This window comes from Penicillium daleae (assembly GCF_028827525.1).
Source record: "Penicillium daleae strain IBT 16125 chromosome Unknown utg000005l_segment0_segment0, whole genome shotgun sequence".
Taxonomy (NCBI): Eukaryota; Fungi; Ascomycota; class Eurotiomycetes; order Eurotiales; family Aspergillaceae; genus Penicillium; species Penicillium daleae.
This window is the reverse complement of record NW_026623153.1, coordinates 776397-798904: the sequence shown is the minus strand read 5'-3', so window position 1 is coordinate 798904 and position 22508 is coordinate 776397. Positions and strand designations below refer to the sequence as shown.

Below are 22508 nucleotides of genomic sequence, written 5' to 3'. Positions count from 1 at the left end.
AAGACCAGCTACTCTTGCACCATCCCCATTTGTGACTTGCGTCCGTACTTACCTTCCAAGACCAGTCAAGAGTCCGATTCTGCATTTGGAGACATTGAATTGCTTAAGTTAGGGGGAAGACAAACGCCCCGGCTATGGGTAATAAGGAACAATATCACATAATAAAAGGTGGACTGAGAATCCTATTATTGTACCATCACTCTGACGTATTAAACTCTCACTTTGAGCTTCAATCAAGCGTAAAACCTATCGCGTTCTTAGACTCGAGCGCTTCTGTCCAGACGTCGAACCAAAGGTGCGACACACAAAACATCCGTGATCAAATCACCAAGAGGAAGACCCCTAATACGGACTAGAATCTTAGTATTCTTAGTCCTGTCGATCAGAACCTGGGTTCCAAGTGCGACTCACATCAAGTCTGGCAGTCTAGTTGAGATCTTAGTTCTGCTCGTCGCGCTTTACGGTATCAGGAAGGTCGTTGCCGATGAGAGGAAGTCCATTCAGAATTGGCTCTCGTTTGACGATTGAACCCACCAGGCCGGTAGCCTGGTTAACGACATCTTCCACAGCACTGCCCAGACCAAGCGGGTCAAGGTCATTCTGGCGCTTAACAGCTGCAGGGGCGGCAATGGAGAGGCCGGCCATAGAGGCGATCAGATACAGAGTAATGCGCATTGTGGACTCTATATGAATCGATAGTCAAGAGGGGATTTGCAAAGTATGAAGATGCTCGTGGGAGAAGTGGATGATGGATGTCGATTTTCAGTGGATGTAATGGAACGAGCAAGGTGCCTGAGTAGGTTTCACGAAAGAACATAGCGGGACAGCTGAGTATGATCTATTTATGTTTGGCAGGCTGTCTGTACGGAGACCTTGGTTTTTCGAGGGGGTGAAAAGACAAAGACGCAATTACGGCAGCCAGTCGTCTCATTGCTGATCGGCAATGGACGCCTTGGTGCCACCATATTCCATTTTCGTAAACTATTCTGTGATGAGGCGCTGCACTTTCTTGTTGATGGTACGAAGCTTTTCCCATCTACTCAATTGAGAATTACGTGATCGAGAAGAATAAGCACGACAAATCGATAGACTTCAAGCAAGCGAAATTAGAACTTCACCGGATAACCACTCGCATCGCGACAAGATAAAGCCATCACTTCTGTAAGATCGACACGAACTCTTGACTATTGCTTTTAGAGCCTGGGCATCAGCACTATTTCTGTTGTAGTCCATTCCCTCGTGTGAGGTGGCGTAGATCATCCCGATGACTTGACGAACCTAGGAAAAAATGACATTTTGGCCCAATGGCAGGCCTGGGCCAAGAAAAGACGTGACAGACTACCAATGATTATAGGTAGACCCTTTCGCAGGAAAATTATTCAGACTTATCAATCCTACTGTTCATCGGGGTCTTCTTCAAACAGGACTTCACGTCTAGTTCCCTACTTGATCACATCACACGCACTAGCTAGTTGTTGTATACCATGCTCTCCGTGGGCTAACCTGAACGTCAGAATAGATCTTCATCATTTAATCCTTATTCAAAACAGTAAAAAATTCAAGTCCTGTTTATCCGGCACATTACTTCTTTTTAGGGCATACCAGCTCGCTGCACGCTACTAGTGACAGACAAAGTTGTTTCTGGCCTTGGAGGTCGTCATTTTCACTCTCACATTGGAAGCTCTCATATTCTAGCTCGATGAATTATTGCCTCAAAATCTTACCATTAAAAGTGTGTCACTGCCTTTGATGTTCGTTAGCAAATACCCCTTCTCTGCAAAGTCGACATGCCTTATCCGCATCATATTTCTCGCACCAACGGCAGGGCCTTCCAAGGTCTTGACACCCAACACACGAAAACCACCATGGCTTTCTCTTTTCGAAAATTTCCTTCGAGTCCACTCCCCACCAATGCGGGTCTCGCGAGAATTGGCCAATCATCTCGTTCACATAGGTGTAGATGTCATATACTATCGCTGCTTCCTCGGTCATCATCTCCGGGCACGATATTGGCACGATACCATTCGGTCTAGCAGTAAGCCATACCCGAGAGTCCCAATTTTGCACGATGAAAGTCTCTATGGCGTCTTCGTCATCCCGCTCTGCATGAATTCGATGGTGTATGAATATCACACATCGATGTCTTGCCCGTGCTTGAAGGAGATGAGGATCATGTTTCATGAGAAGAGGGAGATTGCTGGATATATCAGCGAGGAGCTGGTCTTCGTACTTGGACCTCCAGGTATCGCCATCTTCATACCAATGTGCGAATCGCCTTCGGCGGAGAAGGTTTGCTGTTCCTCCTGGAAGGGTGTCGAGTCTGGTGTCGAGGAATATTCGCGTGTCCGTAAGCCATTGTTCAAATAGCCATTCCGAATCTACCAGTTCGGAGCCTATGTTAAAACAATGCCAGTCCCCATTTTTTCCTGATTCATATTCTCCGAGAAGTGATACCATCGATCTCTTAGTGATCGGTTGGTCTGGGAGTCTGATCTCGTTTGATATGACATTTGAGAGATCTTCTGGCAGATAGTAATCCCACTTTGACAACCGAGTAAAGGGCAAAAGCACAATGTCATAATCAGGACGGTACTCGGCATGGTTCTCTATGCTCTCCCTTGCTTCCCCGTGGTGGTTCCATCTGCCTATCAGCTCCACATGCACATATGGAATGTACGACAACTCGGTCAGCACTTTCACAAATTGGTTGACCCGCTCTGACAGGAGAACCATTCTTCCAGGGTCATTTTTGGAAGAGCGACGAATCTTGACATGTATACTATTATCCCTCATTTTAGCACCAGGGAAACGTTCGAGAATTCTTTGGACGGTCTGGATGTCGTTCAAATCCCGTTCGACTATACCCCATTCAGACTCAACTTGGATTCTGATACCGAGCTTGTCGGGTTCTCTGGAGCATATTAAGAAACCGCGGTCCATGTCCGCGTAGAGGTGGTGTGCAATCTCGTTATAGAGGTATCGACTGCAGCACAGAATGGATAAGCTGTTGGTCGGATTCTCAACCGTATGGCCTGGCTTGGAGAGATTGAGGTGAAAAAGCGCCTCCCACACTAACAGACGGATTTCAGTGGGTAGGTTTGCGAATTGTCCCAACTGCGCTAGATAACTTGGCTTCATGGTCGGGTATTTGGTGTTGTCAACAGGCTGCATGAAGGTTGGGCTGGTGGAAGAATACAGAAGCAAGATGTGGAATCTCAAATCTTGACGGAGGTACACAAATTTTAGGAAAAGAGGAAGTAGTCTACTATCTTGACAACCTTTTTTTACATATCGATGAGCTCTGTCTACATCATTTCGACACTGTAATTGGAATAGTTGATTTCAAGTGGTTGCTGGATCAGGATTAGTTCGGAATTGTTTATTTTCGTTTCGACGCTAGAACTCTTTGGGAAGTAAACTGGCGTCATTGGTGAACTCAACCATGGGTATTGCATGCCATTGTTCGTGTCAAGCTGTTGAATTTACCTTTGAAATATTCTAATTCAACGTCTACAGGTGAATGATGAGTTCCAGTACCTCCTATTCACCTGATGCTAAATCAGGAGAGTCATCCAGCTGAGGGTAGGTACTCTCCAATTTGGTGTACACGCGCTCCGGATAAAATATATATTCTTCCTCCGGCTGTCACCAGTACTCATCCACTAAACCCCTGAACACCTAGTACATCTCTAACAAGTATCTATGCATTAAGAAAGAAAATCACAGAATTATCTAGCCCGATGACAGGTATCGCGTCTAAACTCTATGATCCGACCCTGAAGTACTTACAACCAGCGGCGTGATTCCAGGTTGTTTCCACTGCTGCACGCATCGACATAGACACCTGAGGTTCGGATGAAACAAAGCCGAGTCGAGTTTGAACAGTCACTTATCCGAGTACTAGAAGTGACATTGACATATTCAAGAGAAAATATCGGTCAGGACATTTAGGGCGATCGGGTTGTTGTGGACCTAGCCAACGCATCGGGTTGTCACTGGGGAACCAATCAGACTAAGGATTTCTGGCTCTGGGCTAAACACCTGAATGGCGAGTGGAGGAAATGGTTGTTGAAGACAGACTTGACTAGCATACCTGATCAAATAAATAGGCAAGAGTCAAGCCACCCAGAGACTCCAGGCCATAATTTCAAACTGCCACATCCAAACGCAAATGTGTGGTGGGCGGTGCATCACCTAAGAACCGGGCCATCACAAAATAATAAACAAGGGAGCTCCGGTGGAGCTGAACTGCCCGGACCACCACCTCCGCACTCGCTATCCACCGTTCGAATCTCTTGAACCCGAAAACCACCTGGTGCAATCAATGTCTCCATGTTGGACTAATTGGAAGTCTGTTACTCCCAAGTCCCTGCATTTTTCTTCTCGGAGACTCTCTACGGAGCGTGAGCCGCTCAGCGTGACGCGCGCCTTCGGGGCCGCATCATAACAAAACCCGATCCCAAACGACGAGAAAATGGGCAACGAACCATGGCTCGACAGCCTGTCCGACGACTGGCCATCAGGGCCATCAGCCCCTGCGACACCTACGACGCCGGGACCGTCCAAGAATCTCCTCGCCTCCTCGCCTCGGCGTGCGCAGGATTCCCCCAGTCGCATTCCAGTGGCCGCCCGCCGATCCGTGGCACAACAGTCATCCCCGGCTGATAACCTGAAAAAGGTGACCCGACCATGTCATTTCATTAGGAGAGAACCTCCGACTCCCAAGACCAGGACACCCATAAAACCACGATCAACGACCCCCGCAAAGTCCAGAACCGATACCCCGAAGTCCTCTCCGAAGCCCCCTCCGAAACTCTCTCTATCGCCGAAGCCGACACCGAAGCGCAGCCCGAGACCTAGCGCGGGTGCGGCTGGCAAACAACCGGTAAACATGGACACGCGCTCCCCACTACGATCAGTATCGAATGTGTCTAGTCAATCGGGTACTCAGTCAGAATACCAGGGTACGGACACCGTGCAGATCAAACCAAAGAAGGGTCAAAATACAAGGGAAGCTACACCAGAATGGCGGAAGCGCCTGGTGCGCGGGGAGATTTCCGCGGGGGAACAACGCGACTTGTTTGCGCCGATGGGTCTCGAGAGTGTCTTCAAGCCACCAACGCCCGGCTCGGGAGCTGGTCAGCAAGATTCCATCCCGTTTACGAGACAGGACGATCAGTTGTGGGAGTTCACCGACGCGACTGGGGAAACAGGGGAAAACAAGAGTGCGCCAGAAGACTTTGACGCTGAATACTCGGGTACTGGTTTGGAATCGCCTATGGGCACAGTCAATCGGTCACCCTGGATACAGAGACCCGACACGAACTTCACACAGGAGGGCTATTCACAAGGAGAAGACACGGGGCTGCGAACCGCTAGCGGACTTGAGGATCTTCGCAATGAGGGCATCACACCGATCACTTTCACCGGTCCCAATACTCTGGAAGGCGGTGCCGCGTCGGAAGTGATAAAGTCTGCGCTGAAGCAGGTCACCAACAAACTCGAGAGTTTGTCAATCGACCCTGACAACCGGCCCGACTCGCCGGCCAGCGACAGCTTCCTCTTCTACAACCACAGCGAGCCCCGACTCGATGGCTCCCCGCGTGACGACAGCCTGCTGGATGTGACGAGTCACTCCTTGCCGCAGGACCTATCGATGGGCACGGTCGACTTTAGCCGCCGCGGCACCAGTCGTGGTTTCCAACATCGATTCTCCCCTTCCCCCTTCCATTCCCACCGCCGACGACCTGCAGCTCTTGCAAACACCAAAATTCGCAGCTCTCCCCTCTTCAGTCGCTCACAGACCAACGGATCGCCCGGTTTGCCGCGCCCTTCTTCCTCTCACGTTCGTCCTTCAACGTCCGGAGATGCTGCATCGAAAGAGGCCACCATGCCTTCCTCGGGCAGCCCCCTCAAACTATTTGGTGAACACGATACATTCACCAACAATCGGCTTTTGCGACGCATGAGTCAGTTTGAAGAAACCTTCGGCGACAATTCCGACGGTGATGAGCCCCCCTCGCCATCTGAGGAAGCCCGTCGCAAAGTCGAGAACCGCAGCTTCCTGAATGCTCGACATGAACCACTAAGTGAGATCTCCTCCAGACTCAACGAGCGGCTAGCGTCGAGAAACGTGAACCGTCCTCGGATAAGTCGATTCGGGGACGGTGAACTCGACAAGTTTGATTTCTCGGATGCGAGCCCTTACGAAAACAAGTTGGTCTACGACGAGGTCCAGGGATTCGGCTCTCGGCCTGCTTCACGGAAGCGATCGTCAGGTCGGCAACAATACCTGCGCCGGCCGTCTCAGAAGCTAGATTCTTTTCGATACGCACGATCCGCTAGCTCTGGATTCACTCGAAAACCTTCGGCCTGGACCAGACAGAGCTATTTCGATCACCAGAGAAACGTTACAGGATCATCCCGCCCCCCGGGAAAGAGAACGTCGGATTTCCAGAAACAAAAAGAGTACCAAAGGCAACACCCGCGGATCCACGCCCCAAACGCCGTCGAACAATATTGCGAGACGACAGTGCTGAGCCTGAACGACCGCATACCGCTGGCGACTCACCAACAAAATTCGGGGAGAGCATGTCGTTGTTGCAAAGGAGCTTGTTAGAACATGGGATGCAATTTGAGAATGGCGACTACCTTGCGCCTCCAGGTATCTCACAATCTATGCAACGTCCGAGAACGCCGACCCCAAGCCAAATACGATCTTCTCACGAATCGAAGATTGCACCGAGTGGAACGTACTCGGAAACAAACTTTGACGAGCGTGACTATTCGGATTCTTTCTCTCTTGAAGGTGACATTCCTCTAGTCAAGATAACTGGCACTAGCGAGTCGTCCCGGAAAGGATCCATTACAACCCAGGATTACCTCAACGAGGCTACGAAGATCATGGACTTGATCCGTTCCAAAGGTCGACCAGCCACAGGTTTGACCAGTGTGCAGGAGTCTGATCCAGACAGCGAAGAAGGGGGTCTCAGCTACGAAGATGAATCTACGCGAGAGGCCTTCTCTCGTCCTCCTAGCCGGGAAGGAACTGATTTGCGGAAGCAGCGCGAGCCAAAAGAGTTGAACCCTCAAATCTTGAACTATTTGAAAAAGTACCAAGAGAGAGAGGATCAGGAATTCGGTGCAAATGAGTCGGTTATGTCACTGAAAGTTGATGGCCAGCTCAAGCCAGATAACCAGCCATTCCGGGGTCTGGCACCTGAACAGAGGAAGCGAAAGCCGAGCGGTTCGATGTATGATGCTGCGGAAGATATTGCTCATGATCTGATGACAATCAACACGCAAATGTCTGGTTTCAGTGTTCGTTCCGTCCCAACTGGATCTTCGCAGAACTCTCAAGCAAAGGGGGTGTTGTCGTCGGACCTTGTGGCGCATTTGATTCCAGAACAGGTTAACGGCTTTGTTTATGATCGGTCGAAGCATCAGTGGGTAAAGGACGATGCACGACCGCCGGAACCCAAGACCATTCATCAAGACGACCCTGACGATCCTTTCGAGGACATTCCAGACTTGAGTGTGGACGAACTCCAGGAAATGATGCGAGTCCATGGTCTAGGTTCTCCCACGAAATCCCAGGCCGGACATCAATCCGAGGGTCAGCGTCAACCGCCCAGTGCGAGCGCCTCACCCAGCAAACCTGATCAGCGACCACGTACGAGAGATGGATCTGTCGATTCAAGCGCTGCACAATCCCGGAACACACCCTTCACATCTAGTGTTCCTAACTCAGGGACCCGAGCTACATCATGGGGAACAGAAGAAATGCCTGAAAAGAACCGCGTTCCGGGCAAGTCTTCCGTACGAGGCGCCTCCGGAACAACACCTGAACAGCAGCCAAAAAAGTCTCGCGTTGCAACGATCTCCTTCTCATCACCTCTTGTTTCACACATTGCATATCGAGATGATCCGAACGAGTCAGAAGCCAGCGACCAGCCAGGAGATTCAAATTATGTGCCTTCTGACCCGACTGATCAAAAGGGCGGTCCCTCCCGCTCGTCGGTGCCGCCGAGACCACGCGAAACGTCAGTTGCAGGGCAGCCATTCGTCCGACGACCCATTTCTAGGATCGATGAGCGCAATGAGGACGGCGGAGACGACCTCAGTCTTGTCCGGTTGAATGATTCACCGCGTGCCAAGGATACGGCTGTAGCGAATGCCGCAGAGCAGTCGCTCGTTCCTCTCCTGTCCCCCGAGCAGGAAAATAGCTACAGCTTCCACCTTAGCCCGCTACCAGATTTCTCCATTAACCAGCCGGATCGTCCTTTGAACCTTGAAATGAGTTACGTGGCACAGAGAACGAACCCGACCTCTCTCAGACAAGTCCATGGCACCTTCACACTTGCCACAGAAGACTTGATCAAGCACATCACGGATGTGGAACCGTATGAGCCATACTGGGAACATGTTCGTCGTCTGGTGCTACGACAAAAGGGACTGATCACCTTGCACAAATTGAATCACTTTTGTCCCCGCCTCGAGGACCTTGACGTCTCCGACAACGATATCGGTCAACTGAGTGGCGTTCCCTCAAGCCTCCGGACCCTGAAGATTCCCAGGAATTGCCTCTCCAACCTCACCCCGTGGAGCCACTTGACCAATCTACAATACTTGGACATTTCTGGAAACGAGATCGAGACTTTGGATGGCTTTTCCAGTCTCATCCATCTCAGGGAGTTGAAGGCGAATGACAACCAAATCCGTAACATCGATGGTATTCTCGAATTGAATGGGCTGTTGAGCTTGAAACTCGGTAACAACTCGATGACAGCCGTGGACTTTGAAGGGACCGAGCTGTGAGTCAGGTGCAGACCTACCTTTTGGAAGCAAATACTAATGGAACTTTACTTTAGGACACGACTTCGGGATCTTGACTTAAGTTGCAACTGCTTAACATCTGTCCGCAATGTTGAATGGCTCCCATCACTTGCGACTCTTGATCTTAGCGCCAACCAAATTACTCGATTTGAGTCTACAACTTCTCTTATCAGCCTTCGCGCCCTAAGACTCTCTGGGAATCGATTGGATGTTCTGGACGTGCAAAATTTCTCGTCCGTGAACCTTTTGTATCTTGATCAGAATTACCTGTCTACGATTGCGGGCCTGGAGCATTGCCACAATTTAGAGGTTCTTTCAATTCGCGAACAAACTCCAGCCACTCGAGATGATCCCGATTTTGCTTTGAGTATCGACCTGGGCTTGGTGAAAGATATTCGCAAAGTGTTCCTTTCGTCCAACAAACTCTCTCGTGGGTCTATCACCCCATCCACACCTCTTTTACGACTTCAACTGCTCGATATTGCTGCTTGCGCGCTGAACGCCCTTCCCACCCAATTCGCATCGCGTTTCCTAATCTTAAGGTGTTGAACATGAACTTCAACTCGCTCACAGAATTGGAACCGTTGGTAGGCATGAACTGCTTGTCCAGGTTGGCAGTCGCTGGAAACCGACTCGCGAGAATGCGACGTGTCTGTCAAATTTTGAGTCGTCTTGGAAGAACAAGCAAAGGAAATCCTTGCTCTCTTCGCAAGCTTGATATGCGAGGTAATCCTCTAACCATTGGTTTCTATCCTCCGGCTCTCACCGGGAATGGATCGAATGCAGACCGCAAGAAATTGAAGGACCAGGGAAACGCAGTTGTTCCGCAACAAGAGAGCCGCCGAGACCTGTCTGATGCTCTTGCTGATCTCGACCACCATGACCACGTCGCTCATGCAGTTACCTGGGAGGATGGCTCCAAGCCCGATCGAGATGTAGAAGTCAACGATCCCTTTACTCTGCCACCGGCGGATACACGAGCGGACGAGAAATACCTTCTTCACCTGGATCGTGCCACTCGCATGCGCCGAAGTGTGCTGGAGCTGCTCCTTTATGCGGGAACCAGCGGGTCATTGCACAATCTCGACGGGTTGGAGCTGCGACCATCATTGGGTGAAAATAATTCAGACATGGGTCAAGCCTGGTCAAAATTGGAGGAACTGGGTGTTCTTCGACGAAAAGCGATCACAAACAAGGAGTAGAGGCTTAGACTGGATTTGCATCTCATGGTATAGGGAAACGGGAAAGGTGGCTGGTTTTCTGTTTGAACATTATTGGGCAGTGGGTATGGTGTATCTATCTTTCTTTTTAGGTTGGCTTGGTTTGGAAGTGGTCGCATTCTGGTGTTTGGTGTCTTCCCACACAACATATGCATGATATCATTCCTGGAGTTTGATTTTTTTTTGAACGCTCCTAGCGACAGCGTCTTCTCATTTGAATACACGATTTTCGATTCCACGGCTCCGAGTTTCGACCATAGTCATACAGAAATGGTTTAGGAGGAATCAGTGTCACAAATGGCAATGCTCTGCAAGACCCCTCCAAGTACGGACACATCCCAGTCTAGACTTTAGATTTTGTTCATCGATAGAAGAAAAGTAGGGCCCCCCCCTTCGTGATAGCTGCCAATTATAATGCAGAAGCAGCGATGATTAGTCTTTTGTCCTGACCCGTTGCCAGGGTCGTGGGTGGAAATGCCGGGGCTGGAAGTGTAGGCAGGCTAGGCAAGGGTGAAAGAGGCAAGAGCCTCATTGATCTGCATGGAGTTGATGATTTGATTGGCTTGAATTGGGTACGGCGGACAGGATGGACAGGATGGACAGGATGGACAGGATGGACAGGATGGACAGGATGGACAGGATGGACAGAAAAGAGTGGATGGAGTGGATGGCAGAATTGGAGGTATGAGGCGCCAGAGAGGCCCTGCCATTCGCAACTTTCTAACCTGAAGATAATAGAATTCTATACAGATGACCCGAGAGGGTGGTAATGGAACGGCCCGGTGGACCCGGCGCATCCAGTGTATTGGGGTCTGGGCACTTTGTTCGCGCCGCCAACACGGACTTGGGACATGTGTTCATCTTTTCTCGAAGTTCCTATTGATCGGGGAGTCGTTGGGTATGCATGGCAGTGCATAAGCGTGTTTCGCACGGTCGAGGAGGATTTCCATTTGCCGGGGATATTGCTGGAAGGATTATAATAGGCAAGAGTCTGGAGGGATTTGTGTTGTTACTAGACCTGTTCTGGTAGGGATCTTGTCGTTCTCTCGGCCTTGCGCAGTTAACGCACCCCCTCTACCGGTCAGTCTGAGCATATTCCCCTTTGAGAAGGAAATTACAATGGTATTCATGCTGTCATTCTTTCACATATTATCTTCTTTTTCTTGATGAATTACGCTGATGATCTGTCATCTTCGCTTGGGAAGGTTGGGAAGGTTGTGAAGGTTGGGAAGGTTGTGATGGTTGTGATGGTTGTGAAGACTCTGAACATACCTGTTCAGGTTCTCCTATTCTGCTAAATATTTTCTCCTATACCTATATATCTCACGTTCCTCGACCCTGAAAGATGGCGGTGATAATATTTGCATACGATATTTGTTCTACCTCCCTAGTCAGAAATGTTTCTGCTCTTATACGGTGCCTTGATTCTGGGGGTGGCTATCGGGACGATATTCCTCAGGACACGCCAACCAAGAAAACTCCCAGACAACCCGGAAATCACTCAAGACGTGAGTTGTTCTCATCGACCTTAGGACAAGTACTGATTTTAAAATATCATAGGATAAGTCAATACCGATAAGCCACGTTGAAGATACCTCTATCCCCGATGGACTATGCCGCCGTACGCCATACAAATGTTAGTAACAACGGACCATTCGCACAACATGAAAGTTTCTTACAAGCAATAGTCGAAGATTATTGATTTCTATGGTCGTTTGTATCGGAAAGTTAAAGTAGCAGCAGGCAATACGTGATGTGATATGGAATTGAGGGCAGACTATACCAAGAGAATGGCGTCGTCACCCGGGTCAAGCGGTGAAACTTCGAGTTTACTGCAATGTTTTCGAATATATGACACATGCTTCAAGATCTCATCCATTTATTCAAATATTACTGTTTCTTTGAAACTTGAAACGAGAGCTCCATGGGGGTAGATGGATCCTAGATGCTGTACAGTGTCTTTTGCGATTCCATCCAGCATTTACCCCGTACATGGAGTCATGCACTGGAAATGGGAGAAATGATGATATATAAGAGTTACTAGATAAGACTTAAATAATAATTAAGTTGGTATATATACGTGGTCAATCGAATGGTGCTATCATTAAATACCCGGCTGGCTGCCATTCTCAGCGACCTGAGTAGTCTCCTGTTCCTTAGGCTTCGCATTTGCGAATTTAGCCGTGAGTTCAATCTCTTGCTGCTTCATCCTCTTCTTCCAGGTCTTATCCCGAGCACGGAATCCACACCAAATACAGCACGATAAAAGCGCCACTCCAATCAGAGGAAGCCCGATGACAAGAAAATGGAATAAAGGTAGCAAATTCACACCGTCTGGCGCATCTATACTGTCACTGCCGTATCTGTCGTACTTCCCCGCAGGAACTTTCTCGCCGGGTTTCCATGTAGGGACGAGCATGCTATGTGTCAACAGTGGAAGTGACGGTGTCATGGTATGTGTGTCCGATATGTCCCACGTAATTGTGTATGGTTGATGCGCGATAATCCCACTCGTAAATAGTGGCAAGTCTCCGCTGGTTGTAAAGTTTGCTGCCGTCGGTGCGATGGTAGTAGGAGTGCTATCATTGAAAGTCCGATAGCATGCCTCGGACATGCCCGGGAGAGTATAGCCACTGGTCCATAAATTGTAGCCGCTGTTCTCGATCAGTAATCGGGCAGGTCCAGCATACGATGCAAAGAATGAGCAGACTCACCTTGCGCAGCAGTATGCCATTGAAAATGTGGTTGTCAAATATGTGTTATACTCGGTGATGGGAATATGCGAGACTGATTGCTGCATATCACAGTAGACCCAGTCACTTGGACAGACAGCAGGACTCCATGAGAATGGGCGTGACGTGTTGAGGTTCCACCCATTCGGCTGACAAGATGAAAACTTGGGATCGGCCGTATTTGATACAAGAATTGTCAAGGGGCTATTTGTGCCATTTGTAAGTATGGAAGTGGTTTCCATCTTCCATAACGACGCGCATGAGCTCGGCTGTACAAATGGCGTTGTCATTGCCGATATTATGGGCGACCGCGTTGTTGAAGTAATCCGCGAAGTGGACGACATTGTGCATGTAGAAGCAGACTGGTTAACTTCGTGATGAAAAGGGGTAATCTCATCAGCTTTTGAAGATGCGTATATGTCTAGAGCAACGCCGCAAAAGGACTGTCTGATATAAGTGGAAGAACTTTTGCTCGGTCACCAATATAAGCGACGAGTTTGTACCGCTAATCAAGATAGTTCACTCTAAAGGTTATTAACTACAGGAAATAGTAGTTGCTATTTATACGAGTCATCCCAGGAACAAATGCTTAAGGTCTTTAATGAGAAGTAAGACGCTAAAGAATGCCAAGAAGAGCCGCCGTCTGTGCACTTGACACCAGACCTATGGGACAACGAGAATGCCTTCGGCTAAACGCTTGTGCACGAGCGCCGAGCCTCGTTCGAGTCTCTAGTGCCTTGTCAAGTTGGGGATAGCATGATGGAGGAATAGTCCTGGGGTCTGAGACTAGGTCGAATTTGATCTTGCCGTGCGTCGAGGATGAGGCATCGACTGTCCCTTCTCGCTCTCCTCGGCACCTGACTCCCTCGAGTCCTCCGCTAGACCAATCGCGACAATGTGTCAGTTTTTCGTCGAGCAGTCACTTATTTCATCTTTTACATAAGAAACCTATTGCTGTAGTTCTATTCAAGAACGACTTAGCTGGTCGCGGTGTATCATTGCGATTGGTCATCGTGTAGACATCTAGGTATGATAAGGTACAGTATTAGGTGCTGCCCACGACTGCCCTTTTAGGTCTTGTAATTTCCCCCACAGATCATATATTCAATCAAATTGCTCACTATATTCACCTCACGATTGCTTCCTTTGTAAGAAGATTCTTTGTCAATATTGCACAAATGCGGCAAACTTTAAAGCCCGATTCTTCGTTCTACTACTCGAGCTTGTCTTTGTGGAGCATCCGTTGCACTTACCTAGCTAAGGCAGACTATGTACAGATGTATCCATTTCCGGCTTACAACTATCCTAACCGAGTGCTTCACCCACCCCATCAATAAGTGCCTCCTCCCAAGCCCCATCACTGACAATTCGATACTCAACCACCCCCAACCCGGAAACCACGATCCAGTCCAAGAATTCTGGATCCGCGTTCACGAATATTGAAAAAGCCCAGCCCTTCCCCTTTTTGGATGACGAGCTCCACAAGGACGATCTGGCCTTCTCCTCCGCCGGCTTGTACTTATCGAATCGAGCTAGCACGTTCTTATTCGAGTCCACGAGTTTGTACTTTTTGTCATGCAGGTCACTTTCCTTCCAGGAGAGAGGGCCATACTGAGGATGGGTAAATTGATGGGCACTGGAGAGGAAGTCTGGACGTTTCATTTTGAGGTCTGTTTGGTTGTGGATTGAGAAGGTGATTTTGGAAGACATCGAGGAGAGAGTTATTGTGCCGATTGTTGTTTTGAACCGCTGAGGGAGGTTGGGCGTTTGGTATTGATGATACTGTTGTGGCTGTGGCTCAGATTGGGGTTGCTGGTGTTGATATGAAGGGTAGGGTGGATGATATTGTTGATGCTGTTGGTGGGTTGGAAAAGTGTTCGGTTGTGCTGGCGGTGCGTATAGATGGCCATATTGACCCAGAGATGGATGAGGTACCTGTTGTGGAGGAGGGTATACAGTTTGCAGGCGGGAGATCGTGAGGTTGGGTTCTAGGTTCGATACGAGAACTTCATAAGCTGGAACTGCAATACCATCTCCTTGTTGGATAGAGATGATGAATGTGCCGTTTGATTTAATGCGGCGGTAAGAAAGAGTCTGGGCGGGTTGATCCATTTTATGCTGTACATATACTGTTGGGTCTCTGCATGGGTTCAGAAGACGGGGAGGGCTATAATCGATATTTAAGAATACTACTTGGAGCCAGTATGATGCACTGCCTCATGCTATCCATGGCTACTGAATCACTCAGCTGAAACCATGGACTCTTGGCGTTTAAAAGTGATTGGACTTCTCGAGGGCGATGGACGACGGGAAATACGAGGGTCCACGGGCGGAGCGGCGAAGTTAATCTCATGAAGAGGCGCAGTCAATATGTTACATACATCATGCAGCACAACACCGTCAGGCCTCCCTTAGAGTCTTGGGCTTTCCGTCATTGCATTTGAACCTAGGTTGAGAAAGTGGTTTGTTCGTTGAGATGGCCCACGTTGTGGGTACTTATGAGTTAAAATGGGAAGAGAATTCACCTCGGACATATCATATTATATCTGCCATCTTCGAGGAATAGGCCTGCTTTGGTTGAGTTGAAGGGGTTAACGAAAAATACAAATTAATTGAATTAAGTGGTGATATAGAATAGAAAATAAGTAGCCCAACGAATGTGATTATGTGCTCTGGAGAAGGTAATTGTGTTCGCTCATCCGGCCAAGATTAAACCCTCATGGAACGCACAGAAAATATCGCTTATTTGCCTGGAACCAGGATCTGCTTCTGCTTCTTGATCTGGTGGATGACTTCAATGTCAACCTTTAGCACATTTGCGACAGTATCAGCCGGCGTCAAAGCGAGCCATTGAGCCAGCGAAATATCGGCGACACGGTCGCTCTTGTACAATTCGATCCAAATGAGCTTCTCGGTCTCGGAGGTATTTTCGATATAGTGACCTGAACCGAACATAAGCTTTTGATCTTCCTTAATATTGCAGACGTAACTTACCGCTGTTGTCGGGGAAGACAGCAGTGTCGCCAGCAGTGAAATCGAAGGTGCGAGCCTTGGAGTCGCCAATGAAAATAGTCGCTCGCGCATTGCCTTGGTGGAAGTACAGCCATTCCTCAGCCTAAATAGATGCTCAAGTCAGTGCGTATTCAAAGCTAATCAAGGATGGATTATCATACGTTGGGGTGCCAGTGGAGCTCACGCAGACCCTTTGGCTCAAGCTCAACAATTGCAGCTGCAATGGTCTTTGAGATCGGGAAGTTTGTGGAGTCAATCTTGCGGAAGGTCCCACCATGGCCCGGGACGGGCTCGGAGGGATGCTTGTATGTGTGGTAGACATAAGAGCTATTGCCCTTGAGAGTACCCTCGGGTGCCTTGGCAAGGTCCGAGCTGACAGTGCCATTCAAAATGTATGGGAACTTGGCGGGGACATTGTCAAAGACAGAAGCATTGACACCAAAGTTCTTAGCAAGGATTTCCTTAGGAGTGTGAGTAATCCAGTCATCGACCATGAAGGTAGTTCTAAAATATAGTCAGCATGAACCTGAACCAGCTTCAGCAGAAGTCCACTGACCCGATCTTCTCGAAATCACCATCATCAAAAGCAAGCAGGTACTCGTTCTCATCATCGAGACCCTGGACGTTGTGGGCAACGCCCTTGGGGAAATACCAGATATCACCAGTCTCCAGCTTCTCAGTTGTGAAACCTCCATTCTCATCAACACCGGTGAGAAGAAGGGATCCGTTGTAGACAAATCCCCATTCAGCCTGTGAATCATTGTCAGTAAGAATAATAGCGGGCTATTTTGGATGCAATCCCCATACCACGCGATGCCAGTGCAGCTCACGGGTTGCGCCTTTCTTCAAATGCTGCTGAGCACCCGCAATATCATGGCTTTGTGGCAGATCTTGAATGACCTGCTCGCGGGACCAACCACCAGGGAACAACCTAGTTTGCGACTGGGAGAAACTCCACTTAACATTAGGGACGAAGCCATTGTCAGTGGTCGGGGTGCGGAGTTGATCTGGATTCTGGAGGTCCACGGCCTTGTTGGTTCCACCTATTGCAAGAAACTTGATAAGTACAAAGAGGAACTTATAAAAGGGAGGCCTTATCTTACCTAGCAGAGGAGCACCTCTGCCATTCTCGTTGTTGATGGGCTGCCCGCTGTTTGCCGGATCAGAGCGTTTACTGACTCTAGGTACGGCCAGAGCAGAGCCAGACAGAAGTCCAACAACTGCAAAGCTTTGGAATCGCATTTTCAAATAATCGAAAGATTGGATCAAAGATAGCAGCCCGGGATTAGTCTTGGCTGAGTCTGCTGTTGACCCTCTCCGAAGGTCTTTTATATACCATTCTTACTACCTGCATCATCATTCTTCGAATTTGTGGCGCCTTCAGAGCAGGAAAATACCAATCACAACAGAATCAATAAATATTGCGAATATAACCCGATCATCTAGAGCGAAAAAAGTCTAAACATCTCGTGTCCTGAGGTAGACACATCGCCTCCGCAGCGGCACATGGTGAGATTCAGGGACCATCAGTAATTTCAAACCCCGCGCGATAGCCTGCAAAAAGCCAGACCCTAGATCGGCAGCCAAGGATGTAAGAACCGGTTCTCTGTTTTGTGGGATAGGACAAATTAGCGTGGCTGTATGTATAGCAACATTCTTGGCATACTGGCGAAATCGACGAGGATTTGCCCGTGCTGATGGGCCCCATGGGGAAATATCAGTGCCGATCAGGGCCCTGACAGAGACCCTTCACCACAACCCTAAGTTTACATTAGTTTGAGTGGCGGAAGACAACTTCAGCCTATATTCGATGTCACCATCTATTGCCCGATTGACTGGTTGGAGGATGTCTTGTTTCTCTTGGCGCACGCGGATCATCATCACATCCTCAGGGCATAGTTCACGAGGCGCATGGACTAAGCTTTGCTTGGACCCCCAATCTCGATTTTGGGAATTCGATAGTGTCTTGGGCCAAACCCCGGGACTTTGTGACGGAATCCTATCCGAAAGAGTTTGATAGTAGTTGATGCGCAGTATAGATGTTTTGTCTGAATTATCACGACCCGTCAGAAGAGCGTTTCGACCACTCCAACAATGCCTTCCTGCATACAATGGTAGTCATTCAAGAAGTCTTAATGTTTTGCTAGCACAGAAAGTGAGGCCTTGAATTATCTTGGGTGTTGAATACATAGACGGGGATCATGAACCATCGGGGACCATCAGACGAACTATTCATTTCCCGGGTTTCTGAGTTTCTGATCCCTACAGGAATGTGCCGTTCGTCCTTCAGGAACATAAACTTGACCCCGATCACGACATCACATCGACATTAGCTGAGCCTTGGCCCTGCATAAGCTAGGGTAATAGCGTAGAGGTAGGCTCGATCTGCCATCTGAATAGTGTCGTCTGCCCATCGTATTCCTGTTGCTTTGAACATTCGCCATTTCGCAGATCAAGTTCGCCTTGGAAGTAATTGATATTCAGTGAAATCTTCATACTCAAGAAGGTAGAGGATGGCGTGCTTGGGATTCAATAGGTTTGAAGCTGAAATAAAGCAGAAAGAGAAATTGGAATGATGCTCAGATGCCGCAGAAGGACGGAAGTCTATATAATCTGTGGTATTTCCCTCAAATCCCCTCACTACAACACACACCTGAGGCATTTTCTAGCGTATCTACTCGTTCATAAGTCTATACAGCAAACAGGATGAAGTACGCGCTAGCTACTGCGGCATACTTGATCTCCCTTGCGGAGTGTTTGTCCCTGCCTCCACTTATTCCTTCTATTCCTGGGGTCACCGAGCCATTGACTACCAATGCACCTCCTCTCCCAATCTTGCAAGTTCCCACTCCTCCACTGGAAAGTCCTCCTTTTACTCCAAGTGATATCAAGCCCAAGAAGATTGGTTACTTCTGGACTGGCTCGGGTGACAAGTTCCATAAGGACTTTCTAGCCACATACAGCTTGGATGATGATACCTTCGGAACCCTTCTGTGGGTGACTGATGTGCCATCCAGCGGTAATGACCCTCACCACTTGGGACCTTCTCTTGATGGAAAGACCTTGTTTGGTGGCGGTCTGCTCTCCCTGTTGAAGACTCAGGTAAGCATCAGAGAGAACCAACCTATCTTTGGGCATTTTGTCTAATAGAAATCGAAGGACACTGGGTTCTACTTTGATACCACCGACCCATACCGTCCCAAGTTCCTGAAGAGCAACCGTGCAATTCTTTCGTCTATCGCTGATGAAGTCCGTGCCAAGCCTGACGGTGGTTTCTTCATCACGTACATGGGCTCTGCCGTGGGAACCACCCCTGGTCGTCTGATTGAAACTGATGCCAACTTCGACATCATCCACGAGTGGCCTGAGGATGTGGATGGTACACTCAACATCCTCGGAGAGCAGTTCTCTCCTCACGGCTTGAGCATTGACTGGAAGAACAAGCTCATCCTCACTTCGGACTTTGTGGAGCCCATTTCTATTCTTAAGCCTACCACTGGTGTCCGCCATGCCAACACTCTTCGTCTCTGGGATCTCGATAGCCGCAAGATCATCAACACCCTGACCATTCCTGATGTGAGTATCCAAAGAGAAACGAGAAATTCAGTCACTAACACTGGAATAGGGTGGTGGTATCCAAGACGTCAAGTTCATTCCCAATCACCCTGAAGCTGCCGCTCTCGCTACTGCCGTCCACCTCGGCCAGGTCTGGGTCATCTACCCCCTTCGCAAGGATGCCAACGGCAAGCAGGGTGTTGTTGAGCAGCTCTACGATCTTGGTCCCAAGGCCCGTGACACTGTCGCTATCTAGTACGTCACCCCTCCTTATTGTATACATAGAGTATATACTAACTCCCCCTCTCTCATCAGTACCGACATCAGTCAGGACGGTCGTTTCTTCTACCTGACCCTCACAACCGCCAACCACATCGCCGCCCTGGACATCACCGACCTGAACAACGTCAAGCGCCTGGATAACCCCGACGAGGACCAACCCACGGTGGGTCCCCACTACGTCAAGGTCACTCCGGACCAGAAGCATCTGGTAGTCACCGATTACTTTGTTCAGACCGGCGAGATCGGCATCATCAATACCCCTGCTGACTTCAAGGCGCTGTACATTGATATCAATGATGATGGTAGCCTGAACTTCAACCGGACTATCGACTTCAGCAAGGAGTTCTCGAACCGTGGCGGTGCTAAGCCTCACTCCAGTGTCATCTTTGATTTGACTGACCCCGATCACCCCCTGTACTACTAGCGTACATGCACATGGGGCTTCTTGAGAGAGGTAGTATACGCGTGGAATATGAGATGTGATATGGGTAGGACATATACTTAATTTTCGTGGGCCTTATGTGCCACTCGCGCTCTTGTACTATACATCAGTGCTATTACATTCTTTAATATCGATCTCTTTTGAGTGATTCCAAGACCTGAGATGTAAGGCTTGATGTAGCATTCCATTCCTTCTTGGAGTTCTCTTGGAGGGCTTGGGCGAGTGAGTGTCCACTACAGGCTCTCTTAATGGAGATCGTCCCTCGTCGCAAGTTCTCATTCATTTCCTACAAGTGATATTACGTCATCGAGAAATTCTAATAACATATGAACCATTCATGTCTTATCTATCTTAGACTTCGTCAACAGTAGCCTTGTGCGCAGACTTCCGATCAGGATCCGAACTCGATCCTTGCGCCTCATTGCTCTCCGTCAGACCCGAAACACTGTCCTTTCTTCCCACTGCTGTTCCTTCTAACGTTTCCTGGAATGCCTCACGCTTGGGTAGAAGATACCTGACATCGATGAAGCGCAGAGCACACGTCATGATAATGACGAGGACCAACAACGCCAGTGCAGATTGCCAGCCGTACTTGTAATATGGCGCTTGCGAAGCAGGCCACACCAGCACCTGCGACCAAGCAGAGACCGCGTAATAGCCAGCCACTGAAACACCCACAACTAGCGACCGAGCCTCGGGATCTTGAGGGATGAGATCCGAAAGCCAGGCGAAGATGAGCGGCGCTGTACCGAGACAGATGAACGATATGAAGTATGACGCATAGGCACCGGAGAGTGGAACTGCGGTCGGATGAGAAGTCCATATACTCATGACAATGCAAGGAATGATGCCGATGATTCCCTGAGCCACGATAAGAGTCCATCGTGTTTGCAGGAAATCTGACAACAACGCCCAGATCCACACAAAAACAACGTTGATGGCGGAGCCGCCGATTGGAATCGCATTCACTTGTGACACCGTCCATCTTGGAGTTCCGTCGGGTCTCTTCAGAGACTTGAGGAAGAGTGAGAAATATACGTAGCCGTACGTACCCAAGACGGTCGCGATATACAGGATGGCGATGAAGTACACCACCCAGCCTGAGAAGGTACGCTTCACACCTGCCCATGTCATCTTCTTCGGCTCGGCACGGCCGTTGCGAGCAAGCCGCTCCATCGATAGCTCGGCGTGGACCTTGCGGAACCAGAATGCACGCGGGTTAGGGTTGTTGGGGAGATCTGGAATCATAAAGAATCCCGCAAATCCCCAAATAACGGTGATGATTGCGTTGATGACGAAAAGCCATCGCCATCCAGCAAGCCCTCCGTGGCCGTTGAGTGTGTCGGAGATTGCAGCTTGCAGTGCTCCAGACATCATCTGGCCGACAGCTTGGCATGAATGGTAAAATCCCATACGCTTTGCCAACTCAGTTGGCGTGTACCAGTACACTGAAGAGCATTAACAACTCTGTAGCTGGATTTGAACCTTCTAGGGGAGGCTGACTTACTCAATAGGGTCATCATTCCGGGCCACGCGCTGCTTTCGCAGAGTCCCAAAAAGACGCGCAGAACGTAGACTTGCTTCGCGTGTGTGGCCATGGCAATCAGACCAGTCAACACACCCCACACAATCTCCAAGCCAGGCAGCCAAAAGCTTGGTCGAACATAGGTCAAAATCACTTGCGAAGGTATAAGCATGATACAGTATGCGACATTAAAGTAGGTTGTAAATCTGGGTGTTTGTTAGCGCCCACTTATTCCGAGTTGGAAAGGCAGAAACTCGTACAAATTCAACTCATTGCCGCGTAGGTTCAAGTCCTCCTTCATGCCCGAGACGTAGGCATTATTGATATTTTGCTGGTCAAGGTATTTGATCACTGGAACCCGTTAGCCCTTCTATCATGCAATGAGTTTTGAATCGATATGCTGTCGTACCTTGTGAAAGACAGCCAAAAGTCAGTAGGAAGGTGTCCAGACGGCGGACAAGAGCCCGCTCATCCGCCGTTCGCACATAGTCATCCGCAGGGTCACGGCGGCGAAAGAGCTTGGACAGGCCCATGATTACTGGGTAGGGAGCCAAGGGAGATGGTTAGTAGAAGAGGAAGAGGGAGAGAGAGATGCAAGATGTCTCAGCAGCTTTCGCTTCTCTTAATAGCCAAAGAGAGCCAAGCAGTCACCGTCGCGATAAGCTCTCGCATCCGACTCGAGCCACATCCGGGGGTCAGTCAAAGTTAGTCAACATGCCCCGTGCAGATCGCAGATCGGAAGGGTGGCTGTTGTCGTGTGATAAGAAGCTCGGCCCAACCACCAATGACGAGACGTTTGGAAGAACCTGGCGTAACCTCGGGAATGCTCCGAGGTCTTGGAAACAGAGCCCGACCTTCTTGGGAGCTCGTGTAGATTGACTCGGCCTGGTTGAAGCATGGTTTAC

General features: G+C 49.2%; 8 protein-coding genes across 8 annotated transcripts; 2 read left to right on the top strand and 6 right to left on the bottom strand.

Annotated features, from left to right (window-relative positions):
• Positions 1-438: 438 nt before the first annotated feature.
• N7458_004589 (uncharacterized protein) lies at positions 439-675 on the bottom strand (the record flags this gene model as incomplete). Its single annotated transcript, XM_056907971.1, has 1 exon — positions 439-675. One exon carries the CDS (start codon positions 673-675, stop codon positions 439-441), a length of 237 nt encoding a protein of 78 aa, XP_056766589.1.
• A 1062-nt stretch (positions 676-1737) lies between these two features.
• Positions 1738-3138, bottom strand: N7458_004588 (uncharacterized protein; the record flags this gene model as incomplete). The annotated part of the gene is made up of 1 exon (XM_056907970.1): positions 1738-3138. One exon carries the CDS (start codon positions 3136-3138, stop codon positions 1738-1740), a length of 1401 nt encoding a protein of 466 aa, XP_056766588.1.
• A 1336-nt stretch (positions 3139-4474) lies between these two features.
• On the top strand, positions 4475-10037 carry N7458_004587 (uncharacterized protein; the record flags this gene model as incomplete). Its single annotated transcript, XM_056907969.1, has 4 exons — positions 4475-6278; positions 6404-8813; positions 8871-9361; positions 9409-10037. 4 exons carry the CDS (start codon positions 4475-4477, stop codon positions 10035-10037), a joined length of 5334 nt encoding a protein of 1777 aa, XP_056766587.1.
• A 2122-nt stretch (positions 10038-12159) lies between these two features.
• Positions 12160-12789, bottom strand: N7458_004586 (uncharacterized protein; the record flags this gene model as incomplete). Its single annotated transcript, XM_056907968.1, has 2 exons — positions 12160-12709; positions 12770-12789. 2 exons carry the CDS (start codon positions 12787-12789, stop codon positions 12160-12162), a joined length of 570 nt encoding a protein of 189 aa, XP_056766586.1.
• A 1303-nt stretch (positions 12790-14092) lies between these two features.
• N7458_004585 (uncharacterized protein) lies at positions 14093-14899 on the bottom strand (the record flags this gene model as incomplete). The annotated part of the gene is made up of 1 exon (XM_056907967.1): positions 14093-14899. One exon carries the CDS (start codon positions 14897-14899, stop codon positions 14093-14095), a length of 807 nt encoding a protein of 268 aa, XP_056766585.1.
• A 630-nt stretch (positions 14900-15529) lies between these two features.
• Positions 15530-17041, bottom strand: N7458_004584 (uncharacterized protein; the record flags this gene model as incomplete). Its single annotated transcript, XM_056907966.1, has 6 exons — positions 15530-15729; positions 15782-15902; positions 15961-16303; positions 16356-16549; positions 16607-16842; positions 16903-17041. 6 exons carry the CDS (start codon positions 17039-17041, stop codon positions 15530-15532), a joined length of 1233 nt encoding a protein of 410 aa, XP_056766584.1.
• Positions 17042-18505: 1464 nt separating this feature from the next.
• On the top strand, positions 18506-20060 carry N7458_004583 (uncharacterized protein; the record flags this gene model as incomplete). Its single annotated transcript, XM_056907965.1, has 4 exons — positions 18506-18901; positions 18950-19375; positions 19425-19609; positions 19670-20060. 4 exons carry the CDS (start codon positions 18506-18508, stop codon positions 20058-20060), a joined length of 1398 nt encoding a protein of 465 aa, XP_056766583.1.
• A 369-nt stretch (positions 20061-20429) lies between these two features.
• Positions 20430-22139, bottom strand: N7458_004582 (uncharacterized protein; the record flags this gene model as incomplete). The annotated part of the gene is made up of 4 exons (XM_056907964.1): positions 20430-21526; positions 21586-21809; positions 21864-21954; positions 22013-22139. Coding segments are annotated over 4 exons (1539 nt in total), but the record flags the coding sequence as incomplete, so codon positions are not given.
• Positions 22140-22508: the final 369 nt, after the last annotated feature.